The sequence below is a fragment of the Calonectris borealis genome, chromosome 19 (genome assembly GCF_964195595.1).
Source record: "Calonectris borealis chromosome 19, bCalBor7.hap1.2, whole genome shotgun sequence".
Lineage (NCBI taxonomy): Eukaryota > Metazoa > Chordata > Aves > Procellariiformes > Procellariidae > Calonectris > Calonectris borealis.
The window spans coordinates 1266961-1292349 of NC_134330.1; the positions used below are offsets into that span (position 1 = coordinate 1266961).

A 25389-nucleotide genomic window follows, 5' to 3' on the forward strand; every position below is an offset into this window, starting at 1 on the left:
TTTAAAAAGGAATAAAGTACACTCTGTGATGTGGTATTCTCATAAAGACTTGGATCCTTCTTTATTAGGTCTCTGCATACCTCGAAACTCAATCCTATAGACTGTTTTTCTGGGAAGAGGCCAGCATTCTGTGAACAAGTTCTGTGGTAGGTGGATTAGCTGGATGCTAACAGTGTAGTGGAGGTGTCTATCTGCATGATACTGTAATAAAAATGCTTTTTTTAAAAAAAAAACAAAACTTTTTCTTACACATTTCAGGATTTTCTATAAAATGGGGACAAGGGGTTTTCTCCTATTTTAGTATACTTTAGTTATATTTGTTTTTACGTTAGGATCATATCAAGCTTAGTTTGTGATGCCACCTCTGTTCTCTTCTAACTCTTTGTAGACTTTATAGATTCCTAGTAGAAATATTTCTACAACATCGTCATTTCATATCAATACCCAAAACATGAAAAAAAAAGACCTGGACTATAGAACCACAATTATTCAAAAAAATTTAATGAAGCTAATGCCTAAACTATTTTTTATGTTTAAAATTTGCTGACTTTTCTGTTACAGGTAAAATTACTGATATAAGCATATTTGCCATCAAGTCACCTCTAATTATGCAATGTAGAAATGGCAAGCTATAGCACGTGTTAAAGACCACGGACAAGCAATAGCAGAAGCTTTTTGGAGGGACACGGTTTTGGAGTCAGGGGAAAAAAATAAAAAAGACAGTTTTTCATACCAGGAAGAAAATACTGAAACTCCATCTGAATCTTACTTCTGTGTAAGGTAAGGGCTTCAAAGCTCTTGATGCGTTCCTAATATAGAGAAAATTCAGCCTTTCAACCCAACTGAGCTGGGGTACAATGAAAGAAGCGCTTAGGTGAAGCAGCAGCTCCCACCTCTCCACTCCTGCTCAGTTTCAAAACTCATCAGGAGCTGGAGTTCCCAGCCTTCCACAAAAGCACCATGTCATCAATCAGCTCTGAGTTAACGGCATTGGTATTAATCGCCTGCAGTTTAGTACCACCATGTTTTGTATTATGTACAATAAAATCACTACGTTTCATATCTAAATAATTGTATCTATGTATTTGTAAAACAAAGCTTGAATGCTGTGGAAGCTCTGTTTTGGGAAAGACAAATACATCTGGCATATCACACCTGCAAGACCGTGTATAGGCTTGTTGTGACAAGTTTTCTTGGCTGTGTACTGTAGCGAGAGTAAGACATACAGGTTCTCTGGTGTCAGTAAAAAACACGTGTCTGAAATGGAACGGTGAGCCATTCCCCAGAGGTATGGCAGGACGCAGTCTGCAGAATACAAAAATAAACTCCACTACCTCAGCATTAGTTTCAAAATTTCACTTGGTTATTTAATTATTTGGTCTTGAGGTTGCCTGAATTTGATATTCAAATGGGAAATGCGTTTGTGCTACAAAGCATTTCTTGCAGATCACTATTCTGATATTTTACAGTGCTTACGGACAGATGCAGTAAAATTATCAAATACTTCCATGAGCAGAGAAAAGCAAAACAGTGCAAGGGGGAATGTGGATTAATCAGTAGTAGATCTGTGGATAAATTACTAACTACTATTGATAATTTATTCTACAAATAGCTTTTAAAACAGATTTAAAAAAAAAATGCAACACCAAATGTCAAACATGCACTGTGAAGAGTTCCTAGTCAAAGTTAATATTTTAAAACCTTCTCCCATAGCGTCATTTCAGGTTGTTCAAAAATCAAGTCATAATCCTTAAGTTAGGAATTAAGAGAGTTTATTGAGTACCTATAAAAGGTTTAAAATGAAAAAGACAAAGAGGAAAATTTCAGTCTATTTTTACTGAATCATTGACAGCCAATCACATACTGCCAGTAGATTCTACTTGAAAGATCACTGCTAACAACACATGATATTCAACTTTAAAACCTCCCTGGTATTTTCCCATGTGTACATAATCTTCTTGATAGAAATAATTTAATATCAATGCATACTAGGGAAAACATTTTCAGTTCCAGGCAAAATTATCCAACTAGATTTTGCAAATACTGGAATAAAGGTATTACAACTTTGCTGAATAAAGCAAAATTTTAACCCAAGGCAAAAGAGCCTCGTGTTAGAGAGAGAACAGAGCCATTTTGGCAGACAGTTCATTCAAGCGGACATCTAGGACTCTCTCTCATATAGTTTACTGGTTTGACAATAACACCACCATGATTTCATTACCTGTAGAAAGTACATCAAGCTATTCTGTTCTCATGAATATCTAGTGAGAATCTAAGTCGCAATTCTGTCTGACCCAACAATATAAACTGTTGTGTTACCAGCTGCAAATTGGCAACCCGTAGCCTTCTACAGAGTATACTAATCCTCTTAATCCTTGAGGTCCCTGTTCAATTTGTTCGTGTGTTGGCCCAGAGGAACTTGCCGCGATGACATTTCAGAAGGGTACTTAAACCAGGAAACCCTTTCTAAGGATACTGTGAAAGAACAGGAAGCCTGAGCACACGCTACTTGGTACCTCAACAGTGTTGTCATTGTTCCCTCTACTGGCTGGAGGAACCAAATCTTACCTTGTCCCTGTCTACCCTCCTCCACTCTACATATATGAAGGATTTACTCCGTAATCTGTCAGAAAACAGTTCTTTCACCTCTTAATAAGATCAATGGGAAGGAATTGCTGCACACCTTTGCTTTTACTAGTATTAAAATCTTTCCAAGTCAGTATAACAAGACTGAAAAAAGTGATGTCTTTCAGCTGCTTCTAATATTCACTTTAATGGAAATAGTTTTCAAAAAGTTACTATAGAAACTTAGGATAGTTCTTAAAAGAGAGTGTCTGTGTATCTCCAGTTGCAGAATTCAGTATTACAATCAATTGCAGAAGATTTTGTAATTGGAAAAAAGAGCACTATAAATCATAGAATCATAGAATCATTTAGGTTGGAAAAGACCTTTAAGATCATCAAGTCCAACCATAAACCTAATACTGTCAAATCAGTTCAATCAAGAATTAACAGATATGTTAATTGTAATGAAATGCTTTTTAGATGCTCTAGCAAAATCTGTGAGTCGCTATGTACCTTTATAACTGATATGCTTTAAAGCTAGGTCAGTTCACTTAGGAATACAACAGGCATACAACGGAATGAAAACATCATCCAAGCTTGTGTATCAGGGATTACTTCTGTTCCACCAAGGTAAGTTGATGATTGCAGGGATAAGCCTTGAACTTCGGCCTAATGATGAACATATAAAACCTAAAATTCACTAACAACCTCTTTTTCATTTATTGTCTCAAGACAGACACCCAGAATAATATATGAACTATTATCTATTCATTTTTGCACTAAGTGATATTGGCAAAAATATCAATACCCATATAAGATGTTAAATGCTTACGAAGATTTTCAATCTAAAACCTCATTATACATTCAAATTATATCTCAATCTAAGATTCTGCAAGGAATTTGCATTCTAAAACAAAAATCTCACCAGAGTAAAGTTCCTTTATTCATCACCAGTTTCCTAAGAAATCTTTTAACTTATTATCAAAATTTTAAGTCAGTTTTATGATGAGTTCTCTTTACAAAATATACGTTGCAATTCTTGCTAGTACCTATGAGACATCGAATAATTGAAACTAATTCTACCAGTTCATTTGCAACGCATCATTCATACCATTTTAGTTGTTCTTTTACTGATTGTTTTTCTTTCCCCAAAAAGGGCACTACAACTCCTTAGAAAGAATATCACTGATGAATATAGCTTATTATAAAAACGGAACGTCACTATGATATCTTTAGGAACTATACTAGTTGATCAACAAAAGAAGTTCCCCAAAGATGGAATATAGTTACCTGATCTTCTTAAAATGAATCTGAAATAAGTTCTTCTTATACTACAGTAAGCAGAAGCACATGCAATTAAAAACACGCATAAAATTTGGAACACCTATTCATTCATTCTCCTAATGAATTTAAGGGTCATAAGTGCACTTAGTGCAATTATTTCAACAGAAAGGAGAAAGAAGACTACAAAACAAATAGTCTTCTATTACCAATATTAGAGTCAAGAAATTCAAACAAACAAAAAAAAAAAAAGACAGTCCTGTAAAGTACTAGTCAAAATGACTTCAAATCAGTTAGCCATGAAGGAAACTAACATTTCTGGCTTTATATACAAAACTTGGCAGTAGCTAAGCTCATAAAAATAAGCTTATCCCATTTAAATATTCTTGATTGTACAATTACATGGAAGGAGTAATCCTTAACCTAGATCTGATTTATAACTCTCATGACTTGTTATAAAATGAGGGCACTGAACTAGTGCAAATAACCAAACTCCAGTTTTTGAAGACTACTCATATGCTGTTCACATGAAAGAAATATCAAAGCAAAATTTAAGAGCTTTATCTAATATTCATATAAAAAAGCCCTAGTATAGTATAGCAATATTTTCAACCAATCAGTACATGCATGCTGTACTTTGGTTAAAATCACCAAGTTTAAAATACACCTACTTTCTTCACCAATCAATTCAAGGTATTATAAATAGATCAAACCATATTTCACAAAGTTCAGTTTATCTAAAAATAAAGAATGACAATTTTCCACCCATTAATTGAATTGTAAAGTGGGTCATATAAAAAAGCAGCTAATACCTATCAGTAATTAAAAAATAACCTTCCAAAGTCTAACCATACGAGTAAGCTGGTGCACTCAAACCTCAAGCAGCTCCACTGAAGACTGACACCAACAAAATAAAGCTACTTGCAGGATAAGCAGAACACATGATGTGGACATCTGTGGGACACAGAATTATTTTTTTAAACCTAACTATTACTATGCATCCAGCTAACAGAAAAAGCTCTCAGGTCCCAATTACAATTGTATGAAAACTATATAATTTCAGAAAATAAACTCAAATCCTCAATCAGAACACTTTATATATGTTCCTGAATGTATATGCATACATTTTTAGATGAAAATTGATTGGCGGCTTATAACAGACATTTCACTATGCCGTGCCTGATTTACAAAGAGATTTTTGGTAACAATTTGGGTTTTGGGAGGAAGTTTTTATTTGCACAATTTGGTTGTGAATTATAAACTTGAAAGGTAATGCAACCAAAGCTGTAAAAGGAGCAGCAGTATAAGGAGATGATACAAAACTGAATATGCTATGATTCAAGTGTTTGCTTTCAACAATTCAGCACTGAGTTTAATTTTCAGTGTTTGCTTTTGGGGTTTTCCATAGAACACACAGAAGTCTATTAGCTGACCTCAGGTGTATCGCAGATCCCTGTACTGAAATGCTAATTTGATAATGGAAATGTCAATGTGTTAGGATATTTGATTACCTGCTCTCTACAATATCACTTTTACTGAAGTCTACAAAGGATATTTTGTTACTAAGAGCATGTTGTAAAAATATCTGAACAGTTCATAAAACTCTGCAAATAATCTTAAAACTGTTATGGGCAGGAGTCTGAAGAGCTTTTTTCCTACACACATAAAAAATAAAATACAAACAAATTATCTCATTCACTGCTAATTATCAAGTTCATTTTTATCAGCTAAAAAATGCTCAAAAATTGTATCTTAGCATGTTAAATTTTTAAAATAGCATAAAGAAGAAAACAGACAGTGGGATTAATCTAGGCAGACAATCTTTATTATGATGCCTGGTCTGTAGCTAGTAAAGTCTTTGCAGAGAACAGAATTACCCCTATTTAAAATATTTTTTTGTTCTAAGTCTCACAATATTTCTAGATACTTTCTGTACCATGAAAATCTGTACTTATTGCATTGGAGTAGTTTCTAGCAATTTAAAAACTAGAGTAAGTACTAAAACAACCTGCTTTGAGTCACAGAACTTCTCTTCCAACTAAGAGTCAGTAAGAGCCTGCCCAGGTCAATGACTGACTTTTCAGTATTTAAGAATGTAGAAATTCCCAGCCCCAAAAATAGAAGATAACCCAAACAAAGTTTGAAAAAGGAAAAACACAAAACAAAACATGACATTCTCATGTCAATTTATGTACTAAAATTCAATTTTATAATACAGTTACCCATAGACAGCATGTACCTTTGCATCAGTGACACATTAAACAGCAGATATATTTGTGTGAAATCCGTTTTCTTGATCAAGATGGAGGCTGAACAAGGAAAGCCACAACCCAACTAGTCTGCTGAAACATCCCTGAAAAGTCATGGTTTCAAAGCATGTGACAGTAGCACACTCTGAAAACACCAGAAAGTATTTTAAGGTACTAATAACCGAGAGGAAGTTAATTACTGGATATAGTTTTCAAAAAAATATTTTGGGGGAATCACCATTAGTCGCAGCAGCATCTGTTGGTAAACACCACAATGCCCTGCATTTACTGGCTCTTACATGTTCAAAGCTTCATGTTCAATCCTGCACCATTTCACTTCCAATGTTAACAATAACTAAGAGTTCTTGATAGTATAGATTCACTTCTTTAAATAAAACTGTTCAGATACAAGTTCAAGATTTTTGTAGTTCTATTCCATAGATACCACCAACTCCTTGCAGTTTCTAAACTAATGAAAATAACACCTACCTCAATTAAGATGCTCTATTTTATATTTAGGATACATTTCTTCAAAATAGTCAATGTGTGGAGGCTGGAGTATGTCGAGGGCAGAGAGTACCTAGGAAACACCACACAAGATCAAGACCTATCCCAGTCAAACAAAAACAAATCCCTTTCAAAAAGACAGACTGCACTTTTCTTACAGAGCTTAGCTTTATTCTGTCCCACACAGACAGACCAATATTCCATCCCATTAGATACGTGAATTGAATAGCCCACTAAGTCAGATATTCTGTACATTCAGGGTCTCTCTTTTTTTTTTTTTTAATTCAAGAAACTTTTTCCAGCTGTTCAAGTACTAGCTTAAAAGCATAGGTTTATCTACCCAATAAAAATAGGTTTATTTCAAAAATATATATAACCATAAAATATTTGAAAGAAGTCATTCTAGCAGAGAAATGCAAAAGCAAAAGATATTACACTTTGTTCTGCCTTTCATCTTCAGTTCTGTGATATACTGCTTCCATATGGGAATTACAAAAACCAAAGTTGTTCACATTCTGAATCAGAAGCTCAGCTCTCTGTGCAAAGCAAAAAGGTGAAAAAGCAGCAGCACAGAATTTACATCCTCTCACAGGAAAAAATACTACCTTGGTGTAGTCTTTTAGATCCTGTCCTAGGAATATCTATGACAGTTAGGTGAAGCACACAAACTTCAGTGGTTACCAGGCTCAACTTCTGACTGCTTACAGAGATGCTTTTATTTAATTTTATAGTCCTCAGTAAAATCTTCTCCATAATGAAGACCCTGGTGAGGAGCAGTTTAAGATACCAGTTTGAAAGAAATCTTGTCCCAGAATCCATCTCCCAAGGACTGGTGACAGTAGTAGTGGTGGGACTCTGCAATCTGGTACAAGCTTGCAAGGCAGTCCGCCTCTTTTGTGTCCCTTAACACTTATCTGAACAACACTTATCTGAATTCAGTGCTTAACCACAAATAAAATCTTTCTTGGAATATGATACCCTCAGATAAAAAAAAGATAAAACTTTAAAACAGGAGGAAAAGCAATGAAATAAGGTTCTGAAATAGATACCCACTTCCTGATCCCATTCCACTAGGAGAAGATAGTACTCCCAAGATGCTCGTTATTGCTCATCAATGGGAGAGGTTACCACATCCACAGTTGCACTTGTAGAACAGTTTCTGTAAGTACTTTGTTTATTCACTTCAGACACAACCATATGGGTCGATTCAAATAATTTTTTAAAATGTTTTAACTTAACCTAGCTGATTTTACCTAAAGCAGATTTGGGAGTGCCTACACAACCACTCTGCTAGAAGAACTGAGAGCGCAATAAATAAAGGGGAGAGGAAGATGGAGTAAGAAATAGCTTGGAAGTGAAAGCATCTCCAGCTGGCATAGCTTTGTGCAGATTGACATTTATCTAAAGCCTAAAATAAGATTAGGTGGAAGTGTATTGCCTCTCTATTTCCAAACATTTTGGAAGGGAAATTACGAATATCCTTAGATTCTTATTAATTTCATTTTTTATAGCGTTTGCAATAGTAATATCTGAGTTTCCAGGAAATCTGATAACCATAAAATTAGAGAGCTTTTAAAGCATTTTAGATATTCTAGAACTTAAAAGAAAAAAATACTTCTGTTATAGATAGCTCCATTTTACAATTAGGCTTTATCAAAGACTAGAAAATTACTTTGAATTTACTTACATTGTCATGCTTAAAAAAACACAACATCTTCAACTCCCGGAAGACCCTTTTACAAGAGACCAAATTTTGGAAGACGTTGGGCATCTTTTTGAGTGCAACTCTCTTTCCATCTCGTGGATCTGTTACTGACCTACAGAATAAAAGATTTAGAACATCACATACTACTGTTAGACAATTTTTCTAAATCAGAAAAGAATATTTTAGAATTCTTATAATTCTCAACTTAGACGGTGAGTCAAAACAACGAGAAGACACTTCTAGGGAAAAAAGTATTAAGCAAAGGGCATTACCCACTGTGCTATAGACTCTGTATTAAATGTAGTGTGATCATTCTTTGATTAGAGTACATATACACATACCCAGTCAAGCTTGGTGGCTGTTAAGCGGCTGGACACATGTACATCAGTGCACATACTGCCTGACACTGGCATGCACTGTAGCTCAAACTTAGATCAACACCTTGAGCAGAGGAGCAGACGTGATGATAAACATCTCCTTCAGCTCCCAAAAAAGACCTTATTAAGAGCAAAACATTTTCTCAGTTACACAGATCTGATTTTTTCGGGTCTACTGCTTTCTTCTTCCTCTCCTAAGAGGGCAAAAAATTTAATAATCCCATTCTGACAGAACACGGGCAAGTGTAAGACTATTACTTGATCTATCACTAGAACACTTCACATCTGGAGAAGCAACAGCACACAGTATCTAAGTTTCCACAAATGTAAAACAGGCATGATACCTGTCTTTCTCCCATAGAGCTTATGGGATGCAAGTATAGTAGTTCAGAAATTAGAAGGTGCTTTCCACATGGCAAGTATTTTAATTTGAAGTAATTAGATTCTGAAAATAGAATTTTATAATGAGAACCATAAAACTAGAGCAAGGAGATTATGGTGCCTCAATTCCCAAACACGGTTTTTAAGGTGAGGCTTCTCAAATCTCACTACAAAACAGGGTTTCTAGATCTTCAGTTGTTAGGAAACCTTCATTATTTTTCTGCATATTTTTACTGGGATGACCAAAATAACTTTCTTCTCAGTGCAATGCCATAACCACATAAGAATCTACATCCAGCTATGATGACTACATTTGTCCGTAAAAAGTTGCTGGCTTTTCTATCTATCACGTGACTCTCCTACAGATGACATGAAAGAGTGCTTCTTTTGTCTCAGGTCCATGTTGGTTTAAGTATCTAAATAAAAAATTAGAATGGGGTAATCAAATATCTGCCTTATCTCCAAGTGGCACATCTGACTTCAAAATACAAAACAATTCAATCAATCCAAAAAGTCAGAAGTAGCCACTGATACTAGTGGTGGGAGTCAAAGGAGAATAGAACGCTTGTTAATAGCCTCTGCACATTCATATTTTAAATAAGGGGCAGAGGGGGACTCAGGAAAGTTGATACTAGACTCTTTCTATGGTGGGAAACATAGAGCTGAAAAGAATCTGAAAAGGTCTTGTAATTCACAATACATTTCCTATTTTCTTCAGGACCTTTGCCTCTTGCCTCTAGCCTAAATTGGAAAGAAAGGGAATGAAAACTGGAAGAGCTACAGAAAATCCACTGTTAATGCAACTCAGCACTTACCATGGGCCAGACTGAAATATCCTCCCTCCACTGTAGAGTAACTTCATTCACAGATGATGTTTAACCTCAGTGAGTGCAAAACAAGGTACTATTATCATGAGTAGGCGACATTTCAGGCTGGCCCGTAGCTTTGGGATTATAGCAGAGGTAGATTCTGAATGACACACAGCAGGGCCGGTACCAGGCGGTGGCTCACAAAGTCATATAAATTTGATCCCAGCATGAGCTGAGAGCTCCCATTGCTCCCAAGGTCAAGCACCACTGATCAGCTAATTAGTGATATTCTTCTCTCTTTATGAGACAGAACTTCTGGCCCCCGCCAAGTTTTTACCAGCTTTTTTTTTTTTTTTTAAAAAAAAAAGGCAAAAAGCAAGCCACCAAACCTCTAACGTATAAAAGAAAACTTAAAAGCTGCTGATTCCTGGGAATTAAATAGATATATTCTTGCTACAAAAACGAAGTTGTAAAATTTTATTCATAAAAATCCTCACTGATTACACTGCAGTTGCTACTGAATTACTAATTTTTCCCTTTGGAGTTTTGACACTATTGCTGACCACTGCACACATACAACAAAACACTGCTATGGACGAAATCCCACTAGTGGATCGCAACGATGATGCACTAAAGTATCATACAGATGCAAGACCTGAGACCTTTGACAACATGAAATTTCCTCACAATGACTGTTAATACCTAGGCAGACCACATGCACCTTCCTCCGCTACGTTATATTCAACAGTACAGTTAACACAATAGTTAAATGGCTATCTTGGCTATGAAAAATATTTGATTTAAAACCTTCAAAATTTATTTTATGTTATATTACAGCATATTTAGAGCACGCTCTACAATTCTTTTTGAATAAGGTGAAGAAAATAAATATGTGGGTTTGTTTCATTATTTTTCCTTAGAAACATATCTAAAAAACATAACTACAACAAAAGAATTTTCTTTAAATAGAAACAATTGCTATTTTACACTGTAAACAAATTAATTCTCTAAAATTGCTTCCATTTCTTTAAGACAGAATAAAACAATGCTTAAGATCCAGACAGCTTATTTGAGAGAGTTCACATCTACTTCTACCATTTCTATTATCTCTAATAAATTAGTGCAGTAAACATATATAACTTTCTCTAGAGAAAGACTAAAAAGTCTTCATTGATCATGTGCAGGGGTTGTACAACACAAAAAGAGTGTAAAGCAAGAAACAATCGCAATTTGTCTGTGGGTTTCCTTCGTTGAAGAAATTAGCTCCAGCTTCACAGATTTAATAGGTTTTTTGTTTGCTTTTACTCAAATTACAGAAGCTTAATAGAACCTGAAGTGGACAGATCTAAAACAATCAGCAGTCACAGACAACATCATTTTTGAAGACAGACATGCAAACAAGTAATGCAACCTTCCATGATTGATAAAAATCTGTCATCTGAAACTTGGGCATCACCTTGACTGCTTACAGCAAGAGGAAGTCAGTTTCCATAAAACTAGTTGCAGATATCTTGTGGCTTTGTTAAACACTCTTCCTCTTGTTCTGGAGATTGTAAGCTTCACAAGCTTACAAGCTTTTTAAGCTTCTAGTTGTATTTTAGGCTGTATCTATAGCAATCAGCTTCTGAATTTGAGTACTATCACAACAGAAAGACACCATTCCAATTAGTCATAGAAGAATAACCCATTTTGTGAATGTTAACGAGCAAATAACTCAACATATCAGAATCAGCTTTGAAATTTTAGGTATTTCTGACATATTAAAATTTCATAAACAGGTCAGACGTGCAATTCAATTCACATATCTACGTGAGACGGACACAAGAAATTGAAGAAGTGCTTGAACAACATGCAATTAATCAATCAATAAAAACACCATTATAAAAAAAAGAGCAAGAACAGTTTGGCTTTGGTTTGGGGCTTAAAGACTAATAAGAACCAAAAGACCATAACAACACCTGTTGAGGAAAATTCTACACTGCTGCTTTGACAAAGCATGTATTAGAATCCTCTCTGCTCATCAGGTTTTTCCTTATTCTTAATGTCCTGACAAAATGCACCACAGATTTGAGTGCATGGAGATAAAAAGCAGGCCCACTACAACTACGCACACAGCGGATTTTTAGCCATGTTCAGGTCTCACTGTTGCAGCAGCACCAACAAGACGACACTGAATTTAAGGCAGGCGACAGAGTTGTTACTGAAATTCAACCTGTCAGTAGGCAGGATGAAACTGATCTGCTGGAAGAGGAGTAAATACCAAAACAAGTTTCCACTTGCTTGCTTGTTCATTTCTAATTGAGCAAGGGGGAATCATCTGTTTGGTACTTGGATTTGGATACCGGTTCTCCTCCCCCATGACAAACATCTCAGAGGTTGCATGTTTTAGTAGCAGCAACACAGCTTTGGGAACCGACACTCAAGACCTTTTGGAGTTATTTTTAATAGCCACCTTTTAACCATATTTCTGTTTAGAAACTACCTGTCTCCTTTTTCCAAATCCTATAAATATAAATATTATTCCAGCAATTGACAAGAAAAATGCAATAATATATATTATTAGATGGACCATAATACACATGGTTTCAAAGTTTGCATTGTGTCTTGTTAATGTTTTAAGGCAAAACTCACAAAGTAGCATTTCTTGTTATTATTCATGCAAAGACCAGTCAAGCTTGTAGCTGGTAACAATATAACTCTAATGAATGTGAATGGAAGTGCAGTAATTTCACGCCATGTTGAGTTTGTTCTCTCTTAACTCAGGGTAGCAGCTGCTTTGGTTCAGCACAAACAGTACCAGAGAACAGAGATAAGTGCTGAAGCCTGTTACAGAGGAATGCTTTTATTTCTTTGTTGCTGAAAGGCTTGCTGGGCTGAGCTCTTCTGGTTCTGCAGCACGCGGGTTATCCCATCTGTATGAGCTAATGAATCTCAGGCTGTATAGATAACGAACAGCTCTGAAGGCAGCTTCTGCGATCTCCAGTGAAAATGACCCTGTTCAAAACGTCTCTTCGTCTTAATGACCAGTTACTTGTCAAACTAAACTTCACTTAAATTATTTAAATATTATGTACAGTGTGCTTTTAATGCACATACTAAACAAACATCTGATTTTACAGTAACATATCTATTTACATAGTCCTATCTAATAAAATTAAATTTAAAGAAAAAACCGCTAAAATTCTCATTTTATTAGTCTAAAAATCAAACTATTAAAACCAATAACCTACACCCACGTATACGCTTCAGGTAGTGCCATACCTCCACACAAAATTACCAGAAGACCTCAAAAGGTGTCCTTTTAATTGAATTCTAGATTAAAATAGTCACTCCCAATTCTAATAAAATATTAAAATAGAATAACAGAATTCAGTTTTAGAGTAGTAACCCAAAACATTTTCAGGCAACGTCTGAACACAAGTACCCCTCTCACACTGTCCAAAATTATGGAAATGTTAAAATACAGAATAGCATTTAATACAAAGTTACTTGAATTCACTGGTTTTCAATTACACTGCCTCTGTAGTTGCGCCTGTGACAATTTTTAAAGTAAGCCATAACAACTGTTTAAAGTAAGCAGTCTGACCGCATCACCTAAATCAAATGGCATCTACATGTTCAAACAGCAGCCAAATGCACACCTTCTACTGCTTCCAGTTGCCTATGAGCTGTGTTACCAGCAGCAATGGTGGCGATACGGGTCAAGACTGTGAAAGTAACACATTCAAAGTTAAAAATCTGAATCCAAGACACAAATTCAGAGAAAATCAGCTCTGGAGATCCAATAGACAAACAGAAAACAGAAAGTTTGAAGTGGAGGTCATTGTAAAAAGATGCCTAAAATAGGATTTTTGATGGATTTGAAACACTCGCTTTCTTCAACTGTATTGCTACAAAAATAGGCTAGTTGCATAAAAACACAAAAATGCAACAGTCAGCTTTTACAAAAACTAGTTCAGATTGAAAATAAATTTTAGGATGTGAATGTTGACCATCTACAGTTGAGCAAGTTTATATCTGCTCTGCAGAAAGTCATGAGGCAGTTTATAGTTGCCTAAATTAAAGTTCTCATCAATCAATGTTAATTACACATGAACAGTAATACAAACCGCAAAACCTTTTTTTTTCCTATCGATATTAAGCCTGTACTTTGTCTAACCTCCTTCCTAATCCCTTTATAAAAAAAAAATTAAAATCTTAGAAAGATTATATGGATATGACAGTAATTGCTGCATGCCTAAAAATCTTTTCAACCACTACCCCCAAAAATATGAAATGGATATCCATCTTTTTCTCTCTGACTGAATGTATATACTTAAAACTTTTGAGTCCTGATTCCCAAGCCTCTTCTGTTGCTGAGCCTCACTTGAGAAAACTGATGGCGCTTTGTACCTCAAAGTACCACGGCTCTTTAGTTCAGTACCCACAATGACAGTTATCTAGGAATACTAAATTCTGATAAGTCAGAACATAATCAGGCAACCGATACCAGTGAACATCAGTGTCCTACTAATTCTTACACTTCTCCCATGGATGTAGCTGTCACGCAGCCTCATTAGTGAGCGTGAAAGATTTGATAAAATGGGTGGTCTTTAATCAAATAATATTGATTACCAATTTATATTGATAGCTACCACAGATTTATCGATGCTCATTTTTACTAGTTGCAGGACACATTTCAATAAACAAAAAGAGCTAAATGTATTGCAGAACGGTTAAACTTCATCCAGCTGTGTAAGCAAGGCCTGATGTGTCTGCTCTGCTCTGCTTTTTCAAATGCTTCCACATAGCAAAAATCAGTTTAGGTGAATAGTCTTTTCCTGGTGCTCCTGTTGTTGTCTCTGATAAAGGAATGAGTTAAATGGGGTTGCTGTGGCATATGTATTTAAGGCCAGTTTCCTTCTTCTTTTAAATAACCTACTTCTACAAACAAGTAATGATCATCTGCAATATCCAGCTTGAAAGCAATTCCTCTACTCTTTCCCCCATAGCTGCAACAATTTCACACTGCTCCTCACCCCCTTGCCTTAGCTTGTGAGCTTTATACCACTCACTAGCAATTTCACTTCAAGGGCCAGCGCAAAACTAACAAAGTTACGAAGATCAGAAATGTCAGGACTGTATTCCAAAGAACAGAAAAAGGAGAGAAAGAAAGAAAAAATCCTGTCTGAAAAACTGGTATTTACAGCATCCAATAAAGATGCTGAAAATGTTGCTTTGTGTTTGTGTACAGTAGCTACTTTGATACCAGTAAAAAAATTATTTATAGCAATATGCTATCAGGTCACATATCCCCAAGAGAAACTAGAAAAGCACGAAAATCTCCTAGGAGCTAATTGCGAGAACAACTAGAAAGGCAGCTTTACTTACTGCTGTTCTCAGAAGAACACATTTCAATTCCCTCCTCTGCTTTGTTAGGATATTACACCCTAGGTGAATCTAGCAGTAAAGTGAGCAGCAGGCAGGGAATCTATCCATCACTCAGCACAGAGTCAATGGGGCGCGCTTTCAAGCTACTACTGAAGTCTGCAAAGGTTCCACTTATTAAGCATCAACTGTAGCTGGGGATAAAGAGATAAGAGACCAAGATTTAAACCAAAAATAACTTAGCAAAAAATTATATATAGGTATGGGGCAAAAAATAAGTTAATAAATATAATTTGGAGGGGAGGAAAATAGCAAGGAATATCTAGTTTGGCTTTAATCCTGCCTCTGAGAATTATATGATTCCAGATGTTTGTGAGAACACCCAGTCATTTAGGATTCTTTATTATACTGTATAAACCACTGCCAAAAGCTACTCTTGAACCGAGTCACACGTTTTGCTTTCACAGCAATTACAAGTCTTTCAGTACAATTAACTTGCGCTCACACCAGCAGTTTGGTTACCGTTAGAGGAGCAGGCTGCCTGGCTATGTGTTCTTTAATACAACCAGTGCCACGACCTCCTCCTCTTGCTCGTGCCGTGTTAACAGCGCCCAGTTCTCTCCCCTTGTCACTCACACTTTACCTACATAATAATGGTAGAATATTAAGTTGTAAAAATTATCAAACAATACATTTTGCAAAATTCGAAAAAGTTTATTGGAAGATGCTCTCCTTGTTAGCTTACCAAGTTTTTAGTACTTAAGAGGAATGTAAGAAAGTAAACATTTATATTAATTTCCACTTAAACTAATTGACTTCATGATTCAGCCACTTAAAAAATGGTGACCAACTGCAACAACTATTTGTTGTAGCCGTATCACCTACGGGTACAGGTAACACCAAGACTACTATAACCAAAATATTACAGAAGATTATTTCTCTATTCTTGATTTCTCAGTGTATTTGATAACATGCTGTTACTTTGAACAGTTTGTTTCCTCTGTAGCATCAGTTTCGTCAGTTCTCCCTTTTTATAAACATGATGAAAATGATCCCTCTAGTCAAAAAGAGGGAAAAGAAATACAAATATGAAAGTAAAGAGATTAAGATACAGGTAAACAAGACAATTTGTCTTATTTCAGACTTTGGCTCTTGTAAAAAAAAAAATCAAATACACATATATTTGAATGCTTAACATGAGACTGAAATGTTCCTCTTGAAATATTGCCCTTTTTTCCCAGACACCAAAATTTTACAAAATCCTCATCAAATCTGCAATCAAGTTGAAAGCTAAACTTTCTATACCTAACCAGAATGTATTATGTGTTCTGGACTAAAGGCTACAAGGCACTTACAGTCCATCCTGTTTAATTCGTCCATATCTAGTCCTGTATTCACTAATAAATCTAAAGCTGCCTATTATACAACAAGAACAACTATATTTTTTGTTTTGTTTTATCTTTTCTTTAAAAGATAGTCAAATCTACCAGAACGTTTATACCTTTCTCTACAGCAGTAATTCAGTACTGTGTCACTAATGACCAAGCTGACTTTGCAGGTAACATTTTTCACTGAAGCAATCAGTACTCTTGTTTCACCAGAGCAAACCAGTGTGAAGAAGTAGACAAGCTTTCAGGCACAGGAGCCCTTGCTCTGCCCGTGTCTCCAAACCATCACAGATACAACAGTACTATCCCAAGGAAAAGATTTTTATCCTTTCAACAGGCAAGTTAGATAAGGACATACTTGTCCAAGTGATTTACTGACGGCGTGATTTCACACTACGCTATCTTGTACAACCGCAAGCTGCTGCGGGAAGAGGGGGTCCTGCTCCCACCCCTTGCTGGTTCTTGCCCTCCTGCTGGCATTGGAGATAGTCAACAGCTGCCCACAAGGTGAGTCAGTTCAGCACAGCAATCCTGTGCAGACAGATCATAGAATCATAGAATAGTTTGGGTTGGAAGGGACCTTTAAAGGTCATGGATTCGGCATTAAACATGCCGCAAGCGGGATGAAGTCGTCCCAAAGCCACACGATCCCTAGATGTGACAGAGGGGAAGCTGTGCAAGCACATGGCCAGGGCAAAGTGCAAGACGGTGCCATTTTTTGGTAGCAGTTCACAATTACACCAGATTAGGTACAGCAGGAAACCAGGTCATGCTGGGAGCTTACGGACAGAGCCAGAAATGGGGATTGCATCTCCTGACTTGCAGCTGAGTGTCCTATATAGAAGGGCCATTCCTCTATCTGTCAGAAAACTTTTTTTTTTCTTGCTGATTATACATAATATAAATATATATGTCTTATTATATTTAAGAACTATATAAAAAGTTTCAAAAAGACTCTGACATAAAACGTGTCAAGAAAAAAGGTACTTTACAAAAACTGTAGCTTCTATTTACATTGCAGGGTAATCACTCCAGAAATAATAAAATTTTAAAGAGTAACAGAACTACAGAAAGGATTAATGATACAATCCAGACCTCTAGTTAAAATGTTTTCAAAGACAATTCTTATCTCAAAGAATCCTTGCAGGCATTTAGTCTTTTCAATTACGCATTATAAGTCTTTAGCAACTCTCTACTGCGTGGATGGCAAATTTTCAAGGTGGAGACTGTGCCAACAGTAACTTTTTCTCTCTCTGAATCCAGGTCAACGCATACACATTGTTCTATAGTTTCAACTGGTAGAAAAACAAGTTTGTGACTACTCCATGGCAATTATTACACAGAAACAAGATAATGAAAGAATGTTCTCAGGGGCGGTGTGGGAAACTGCTGATGGAGTTTGTTCTAAGAGGGAAGCGAACCTTCCCTTATGTTTAGAGGAATACCTATAAATTTACACCAGGACTTATCAGAAGTGGGGGACTTAATAGAATTACTTTCCAAGTTTTTCTTATTAGTCAGTGAACCTTTTTCCTCAGTTGCTTGACTTCTAATCATGCAGACTTTTTCCAGAAAGCCTTACTCTACGATATATAGCAAACCTGGTCCCACAAACATTTCAGCTGCTCACCCAAGCATATTTGATATACCACTTTTAAACAAATAATACAGCTCATATTCAAGGGCATGTGATACGCAATATACCACTTTCTCAGTACACAGTATTGCAATCAATCACAACTTGGCATATCTCAAAATATATTTGAGCATGGGATGAAATAAAAAATCCTTTAGAAAAGTTCACAAAACCAAAAGATCCCCAAGATTGAAGTGAAAGGGCAGGGAGAGGGTGTGCAGTTATCAAATCACTTATCTGGGAAATGTTTAGTTGGGTACATAAAGTTTACACACAGGAATAGGCCATCAGATCCAGTATATCTGTTCTCTGTAGAATTATCGACAGGCAATGAGCCCTACGAAAACACAACAAAAACTGATCAACAACATTTAATGGACTATTAGGTAGCAGAGCGGAGAGGTGAGGAAAGCATGCACATAATGTGTGAATCATTAAGAAAATAAAACAATATATGTATGCACATTTAACAATAGATTTCTTATTGAAGAATAAAAATGAAATTTATACACATATACTGAGTTTTTAAGGAAAGTAAAGTAGCTGCTTTAACCATTCTACTATTATAAACACTCAAATATAAGTGAGACAGTATGAAGGCAGGATGAATGTTCTAGATTCTCCAGTAACGTTGCCTAATGAACAGAAGTATTTTCTCCAATCACAGACTGAAGAGTTCGTTTTCCAAAATGGTTCCTGACCGCCACCAGTGCTGTTCACAACGCATATAAAATAAATTTTAAAGCTTTGTGACAATTCTTAATGGCAGTTAAATTATTCAAATGCTAAATCATTTTGTCTAACTTTAGTAGCCTGAAAGTCAGTTTTCCAGTCTAAGGCTCTAAGTGTGGCACGCTTAACCTGGCTAATGGTTGTTGCTGGGCTCCCAGATCCGGCTCACCGTGTGGCCGTGCAAACAGCTGTGCTGGCACAATGAAGCAGAAAGCAGGAAAATAAGTAGCTGAGACAAAGGGGAAGACAGACAGACTGCTTTTTCAGTCACAATGACAGCTTAAGCATATGTCAAATATGATCTAAGTCAGTCACACTGGCTCTGTCTAGTCAATAAGGAGAGGGATAGATGGGATTAATCTCTTTTAGAGGGCTCTTAGATAACACATGAACTGTTTCTCTAGAAATGCCTCACCCTACCAGTTAACTGCAGAGAACCAGCTTAAAACGAAGCCTCGCTTGTAGATAACCAAAGCTTGCTGATTCAAGGACCCTAATTTTTTTTACAGGAGCCTTTTCTCCCCGTCTGCCAAGTCTGAATTGAGAGTCAGCGCTATATGTTACAAACCACATTAAATCCTGTCCTATTAGTGGAGTGACTTAGATTTCCCTTGCAGTGAGAAACAGGAGATGTGGCTAATTGGGCGGTATCATTAGAAGAGAGTTAGGTTTTGTTTTTGTTGGATTTTTCACAACAAGAGAATTTTAGCATACACACTCACGCAATTAGCATGGTATTATAATGTGGTTTACCCTCTGGCTGTACATGCATTGTTTAAGAGATGCAAAAGCTGATACAATCTCATTTAAAGGAGATATTCATAATCATTTTAGCTATAATTTTTAAAGGAAAAGCCACACGCAGATAAGTTACAAGGAGGAAAATATTAGAGTAGTGCAGTGTCCAGTCTTCTTCACTTTATTGCAGTGACCAGAGCTCTCTGGAAGGCGATTTTAAACTTACAGCATGAGGCCCGTCACCACTAAGGAAGAATAAACAAATGGAAATCAACAGATAAGACGGTCATAGCATCATCAATGCTGAAGAAGAAGCAGAAGTTAGAGAAGTACACCGAATCTGAGGATGACTACCCACTGGAGTGAAGAAAGACACTGACAAAAGGTGGATCTTGTACTCACGCAGTGGCCAGAGACACAAGTCTAGGGATAAATTACATAATTTCTTATATCCTGACTGCAAGCTATATTAAATATCTGCTTACCCTAAGTAGCTAATCAGGGCCCACAAGACAGACACACGTAACACAAACACTGACACTTATGAAGTGCCACCATGTATTTTCACCAGCCGTTCAAGGACTTTAAAAGTTTCCACAAAATATGTTTATGATCCTGCTGCAAATCATTGCCTATAAAGAGCCCCCAGTAGCTGCAGCACAGAAGATTAACCTGTTTCTAACAGAGTTTGAAAGAATACACTGAGTGAAAGTTGGTACTGATAGCAGAATTTTTAGCACACAGGCATGGAAAAATAAGAAAAAGGTTTGATAATGTTAAAAGACATTATCAAAAAGAACAGCTGTTATTTTTCAAGGTATTTAAGAAATGGATGTGCTGTTAAGGATTTTCAGGTCACTATTGCTTTGCAGCAGTCTCCAGCTGGCAATACTTCACAGATGCTAAAATGAAATATTAACAGTGGGTAAAAAAAAAAATCTTTATTTTGAGAGATATGATATGAAAGCAAACTGAAAAAGATAGCTGAGGAGATACTACTGAGCAAAACTTTGATTTCACTTAGATTTAACTTTGAGACACAGACATCCAAGATCAGTCAGCGTAAAAGTAATAAGGAACTATGCAGACAGTGCATTGACAGTCAAAGGTAAGAGCTCAACAGATCCACTGGAGGATGTAACAACATCGCTACCACTGGAAGACACAACACCCACTGCCCTCTCTCGGATGTATATTTTACTCTTACAAAATAACCTCTGTAACCTAAGGAAGCAGCTTGCATTACTGACTTTTGGTAATGGTATACTCTGCCCCTACAACTAAGTAAAAGGAATTTAAATGGTTAACTGTATGATACAAAACCTTTTTTTCTCAAAAACATGGAGTAGTGAAGTGGCATATCTAACAGCCACCTCTTTGGGTTTTTGTTTTGTTTTGTTTGTTTGTTTGCTTTTTTGTTGTGGTTTTTTCCTCCTCTGATCTTAAGTGGTACTGTAAAGACCCACTCAAAATTGAGCCCAGCCTGTGCTACACATTTACAGATAAAATAAGTAACAGTATAAATCTTGAAGGGATTGGTCTAATTTAAACCAAGTCAGGGTAAAAAGCAGAGGAAGAACCAAAAGGATATGTTTACTCTATAGAGAGGTATTTACTATTAGTTATTCATTTATAGGTCAATGTTCACTGTATTAATTAAAATTTGAGAGTATGTTTGGCTAGTTATACCATTTTTAAGTAGTACAATATGTTACTGGAGGTGATGAGAATGTCTCAGAGTTAACTTTCAGCTAACGAAATGAAGATATTAGAAGTTTAAAGAAACAAAGGGTGAGATGTGCAGCAGTCTTCACAGGTAAACAAAAAAAGGTACAGGAAAGAAGGAAAATATTTTGGAAGCTGTTATTTACTCAAGTTACTCAAGCAAAACAAAACGTATTGTGATTGATTTATGAATGGTGATAGCAAACACTTTTCAAAAATCTATTTCCAATTCCCTTTTCGAGTACATCAGTCTCCTAATTGTTTTAATAAATTTCAGTATTCCTCCTCTTCCTCAGCTCACCTCTTACCCGCTCCTTACCTACAGTTAAGCCTGCCCCATGCTTGGGGAAAATATCTCATAAAACTGAAGCGACACATTCTAACTAACACAGGAAGCATGAGCTGTGTCTCGGTACGGATCAAGTAAAACAAAAGCTAGTCAAAGCTCCAGAAAAATTAAAATCACACTAAGAACAACACCAGACTTAAAGCATCTCCCTGTGGACGTAATCTAGTAAGGTCTGTATGCTGTGGAAATGCTTGGTTTCTCTCCTGAAGCCACTGCGAGTGGCAACTGAAGGCGAGATGCTGCAGTTCAAACGCAGGCCACTCTCTGGGAGGAAGCAGCATTACACTGGCTGTTCAATATTTGCGATTCTACTAGTTTTTGTTAGGACGTCTTCACTAACAGTTAGCATTTGCTGAGTTTTATATAAATGGTAGAGGGGTAAAAAAGGTCATTTATCTGGTTTTGGGGTATTTTTGGCCACATTACAAGGTAACACAGGTCTGTATGCTAAATCCGTAGGGCTGGTCGGGAACTCCCATAACTCTTTCAGCACTGGGGGAGGTACTGAAAATTTTCCATCCAGGTGTCCACTTTGTTTCAAGTTTTGTCGCCTGCCTAAAGTCCAAAGTGTCTCATCAGCTTGCATTAAGACTGAAGAGTAGTACACTCCACCCAGAAGTGACAGTTCATTGACAAATAGTTCTCCCCTGTTTTACCCACCGTTGGAGGTCAGCTTCAGGAGTTTTGCATCAGTTTCAGTGCTCATTCACACAACAGATCACTTGATATTAAACAGACAAGAAGTCATTCGCAGACTGATATGGATTGATAAAAGTTGGCAGAAGGTGTTCACAGACAAAAGTAAAAACTTCTTACACGTTTAGACATCTGGAACCTACAAAAATATATTCTACCAGCTAAATATTTTACTAAAATTTAGGCAAGTAAAGTAGGTTTTACATCCAGGAATTTGTGTTTCAACAACGGTTTGTGTGTGTTTTAAAGACACTGAACAGAAAATAAGTTCCTTAAGAAGATTATCAAAAAAGACAATTTAATTAACTTAGTACCAATGTGCATTCTCAGCATTTCATTAAGTTTTCTCAACATACTCCATGGAATACTGTAAGGTAATAAAAAAATACTCAGGGGCACTCCAAAAAAAAAGTACTGTAAGTTACTCCAAATAGCCAAGTCTTTCTAATACATATTCTTGACAGGTGGTCTTTTTAGAGGTAGAGGATTCATTCAGGGAAATAAAAGACTGAATACAAGCTAACAGATTTAATGTATAACTTTCAGATGAGCCCGAAGAAAACACCTAGATTTAACTTCCACTAAAAGGTATTTTATGTGAAAGGGTTAAACGACTTGTTCTTCATACCACGCTTCAAAGGTACGCTTTATTCACGTCTTGCTCAGCTGCCAAATGCAGACCTCTCCAGAGCTCCTTTTTCAACTATAGATGTCCTAAAAAGCCTTTTAATGTTGCGTTCTAATCACACCCTCAAGCATGTGTGCCATTATCACTTATTCTTTAAAAATCAGAGCTAAAAGCAAAACTGATTACTGCAAGAAATCTGTCTCCTTGAAAAAAAATTGATTCAGAGTATCTTACTTAAAAGAAAGGATAGAAAATTAAAGGGATACTGTTATGGTTAATATCTTTAAAAATGTTTAATTTGTCTTCCTTCATGGAAGCTTAAAATTGAAATTGAAATTGCTTTCCAAATGAAACGTACTTCCCCATTTACACAAAATTTTCTGGCTATGCTTGAGACCTTTTTATTTACTTCTCAACTGCCTATACAAACCACAGCTAGAATAAGTTATTACACTATACAGGATATTTATTTGGATATATTTTTTAATTCCATAAAAGCAATTCTTTTTTTTTTTTCAGTCAATGGCTCTGTAAGGTCTGTGATGTTCATAATTAACTAACATGCCCAATAAACATATAAATGTCCATGTATTTTTGCACTTCTTTCTTCTTTATTTTTAAAGTGTATACCACAACTACATGAACCATGACATTCCTGGCCCAATTCACTGACCTCTATTCCCATTCCCACTAGCCAACCAAGGAAAATCCAAATGAGAAACCTTCTTCTCCATGTCCAAAAAGCCTCCAGGCCTTGGCACAATCCTTAGAATATTTTTGCACCTCGATAGCAAAGTAGGTTAATAAAGTCTCTGGTCATATCCTCTAGATATATACTTAGTTTCCTGCAATAATCATCCCCAACATCTTAAGTTTCACTATCAGCTTTCCCTCCTACCTCTCATCCTTCCTACCACCCTCTCGCTGGCGTGGCAGGACGGGGACAAAGCAAAACAACAAAAAACGGTGACTAAACTCCTTTTTGCCTCATTACTCCAATGAAGCTACACAATGATCACTGTGAACCAGCACCTCATCTCAATTAATATCTCAGTATTTCATCTTCCAGGCTAAATCTACCGTATTTCAGCTGATCATTTTTTTCATCATTATCATGTTTGGCTGTTTGCCAGCATATGAAAAAATCAGAAGAGTATTCAAACCAAAGTCTGCAACAAATATTTGAAACACAGTACTTCATTCCAAAGTAACTACACTCCAGCATTCTCTGCTACCACCAAGGGAAATAGTTGTATCTGTTCGTTAAGTAGTAAGCCTCAGGACTTTGATACATTTGTTGTATGAGGCTCACAGTACCTTTTAATTTTATGAAATACTGCTATTTATATTCATCTCCCCAAATTCTGGAGCAACGATAAATCTATAAACATTCATCAAGGTTTTTACCTGGAAGAGGCAACTCTTATTTACTGACCTTCCAAGTTTCAACTTATATCCTATCCATTCCTTATTATAATGCAAATATTTATTACAATAATACAGAATACAGTATTGCAACTCAGAATGCTTCTTAGTTGCCACTCTCTCTTCCATTCCCTTTACCAGAAATTATTTTAGACAACAGTATTTTTATTTATCTGTCTTGCATGGAAATGGATATTAGAATCACAGAACTTTAAAATATTAATTAAAATATACATTAAGCTTATAAGGTTAATAATTCCCAAAACCAACACTTAACAATGGCCAAAGTAAACACTAACCAGAGACATTTCAATTCCTCCTCTACTGAATACACCAAAACTAAGAGCTGAGAAACAAAATGAACAGCACATCTGGCAAAAGTTCTTTTCGTGCTACCTCTTTCAGAGACAATACAGCTTTTTCTCATAATGACAACTCAAACTGAAGATAATCCTTTATATATTTTGACAATAGTGGTAAAGAGCCCAAATACATTAACGCCAGCTTCCTTGTTGTGGTATACAAGGCAACCGGACATCAATTTTTCTGATGCTTCCTCGGTACATTTTACTCATCTGCTGCTATTTTTTTCTTCCTATGTAAAGATATCTCTGTGATCAACACTGCACAGTCATTCTTTCTTTGAATTACTGTAGGAACAGAAGGAACATGTCAAACCACAAGTGTGAGATAAACTCACAACCTGTACATCCCAGAAGTCTAGGAGATGCTTTAGGGTTACAGGATATTTTTGGAACGTGAAAGTGCTTTTTATTTTAGCATATGTTAATGAAGATTTAAGAAAGACACACAACCTTGCAAAGAAGAAAA

The 25389-nt window shown here is 36.2% G+C and overlaps 1 protein-coding gene across 4 annotated transcripts in view; it reads right to left on the reverse strand.

Annotated features, from left to right (window-relative positions):
* Positions 1 to 25389, reverse strand: part of NLK (nemo like kinase) — a 65375-nt gene that overhangs the window by 22547 nt on the left and 17439 nt on the right. For all 4 annotated transcript variants that reach the window (XM_075168226.1, XM_075168228.1, XM_075168227.1 and 1 more), the window contains 2 exons: positions 8290 to 8419; positions 6620 to 6675 (listed from right to left, as the gene is read on the reverse strand). In XM_075168226.1, coding sequence (XP_075024327.1) covers positions 6620 to 6675; positions 8290 to 8419 — 186 coding nt within the window. The remainder of the gene's footprint in view (positions 1 to 6619; positions 6676 to 8289; positions 8420 to 25389) is intronic.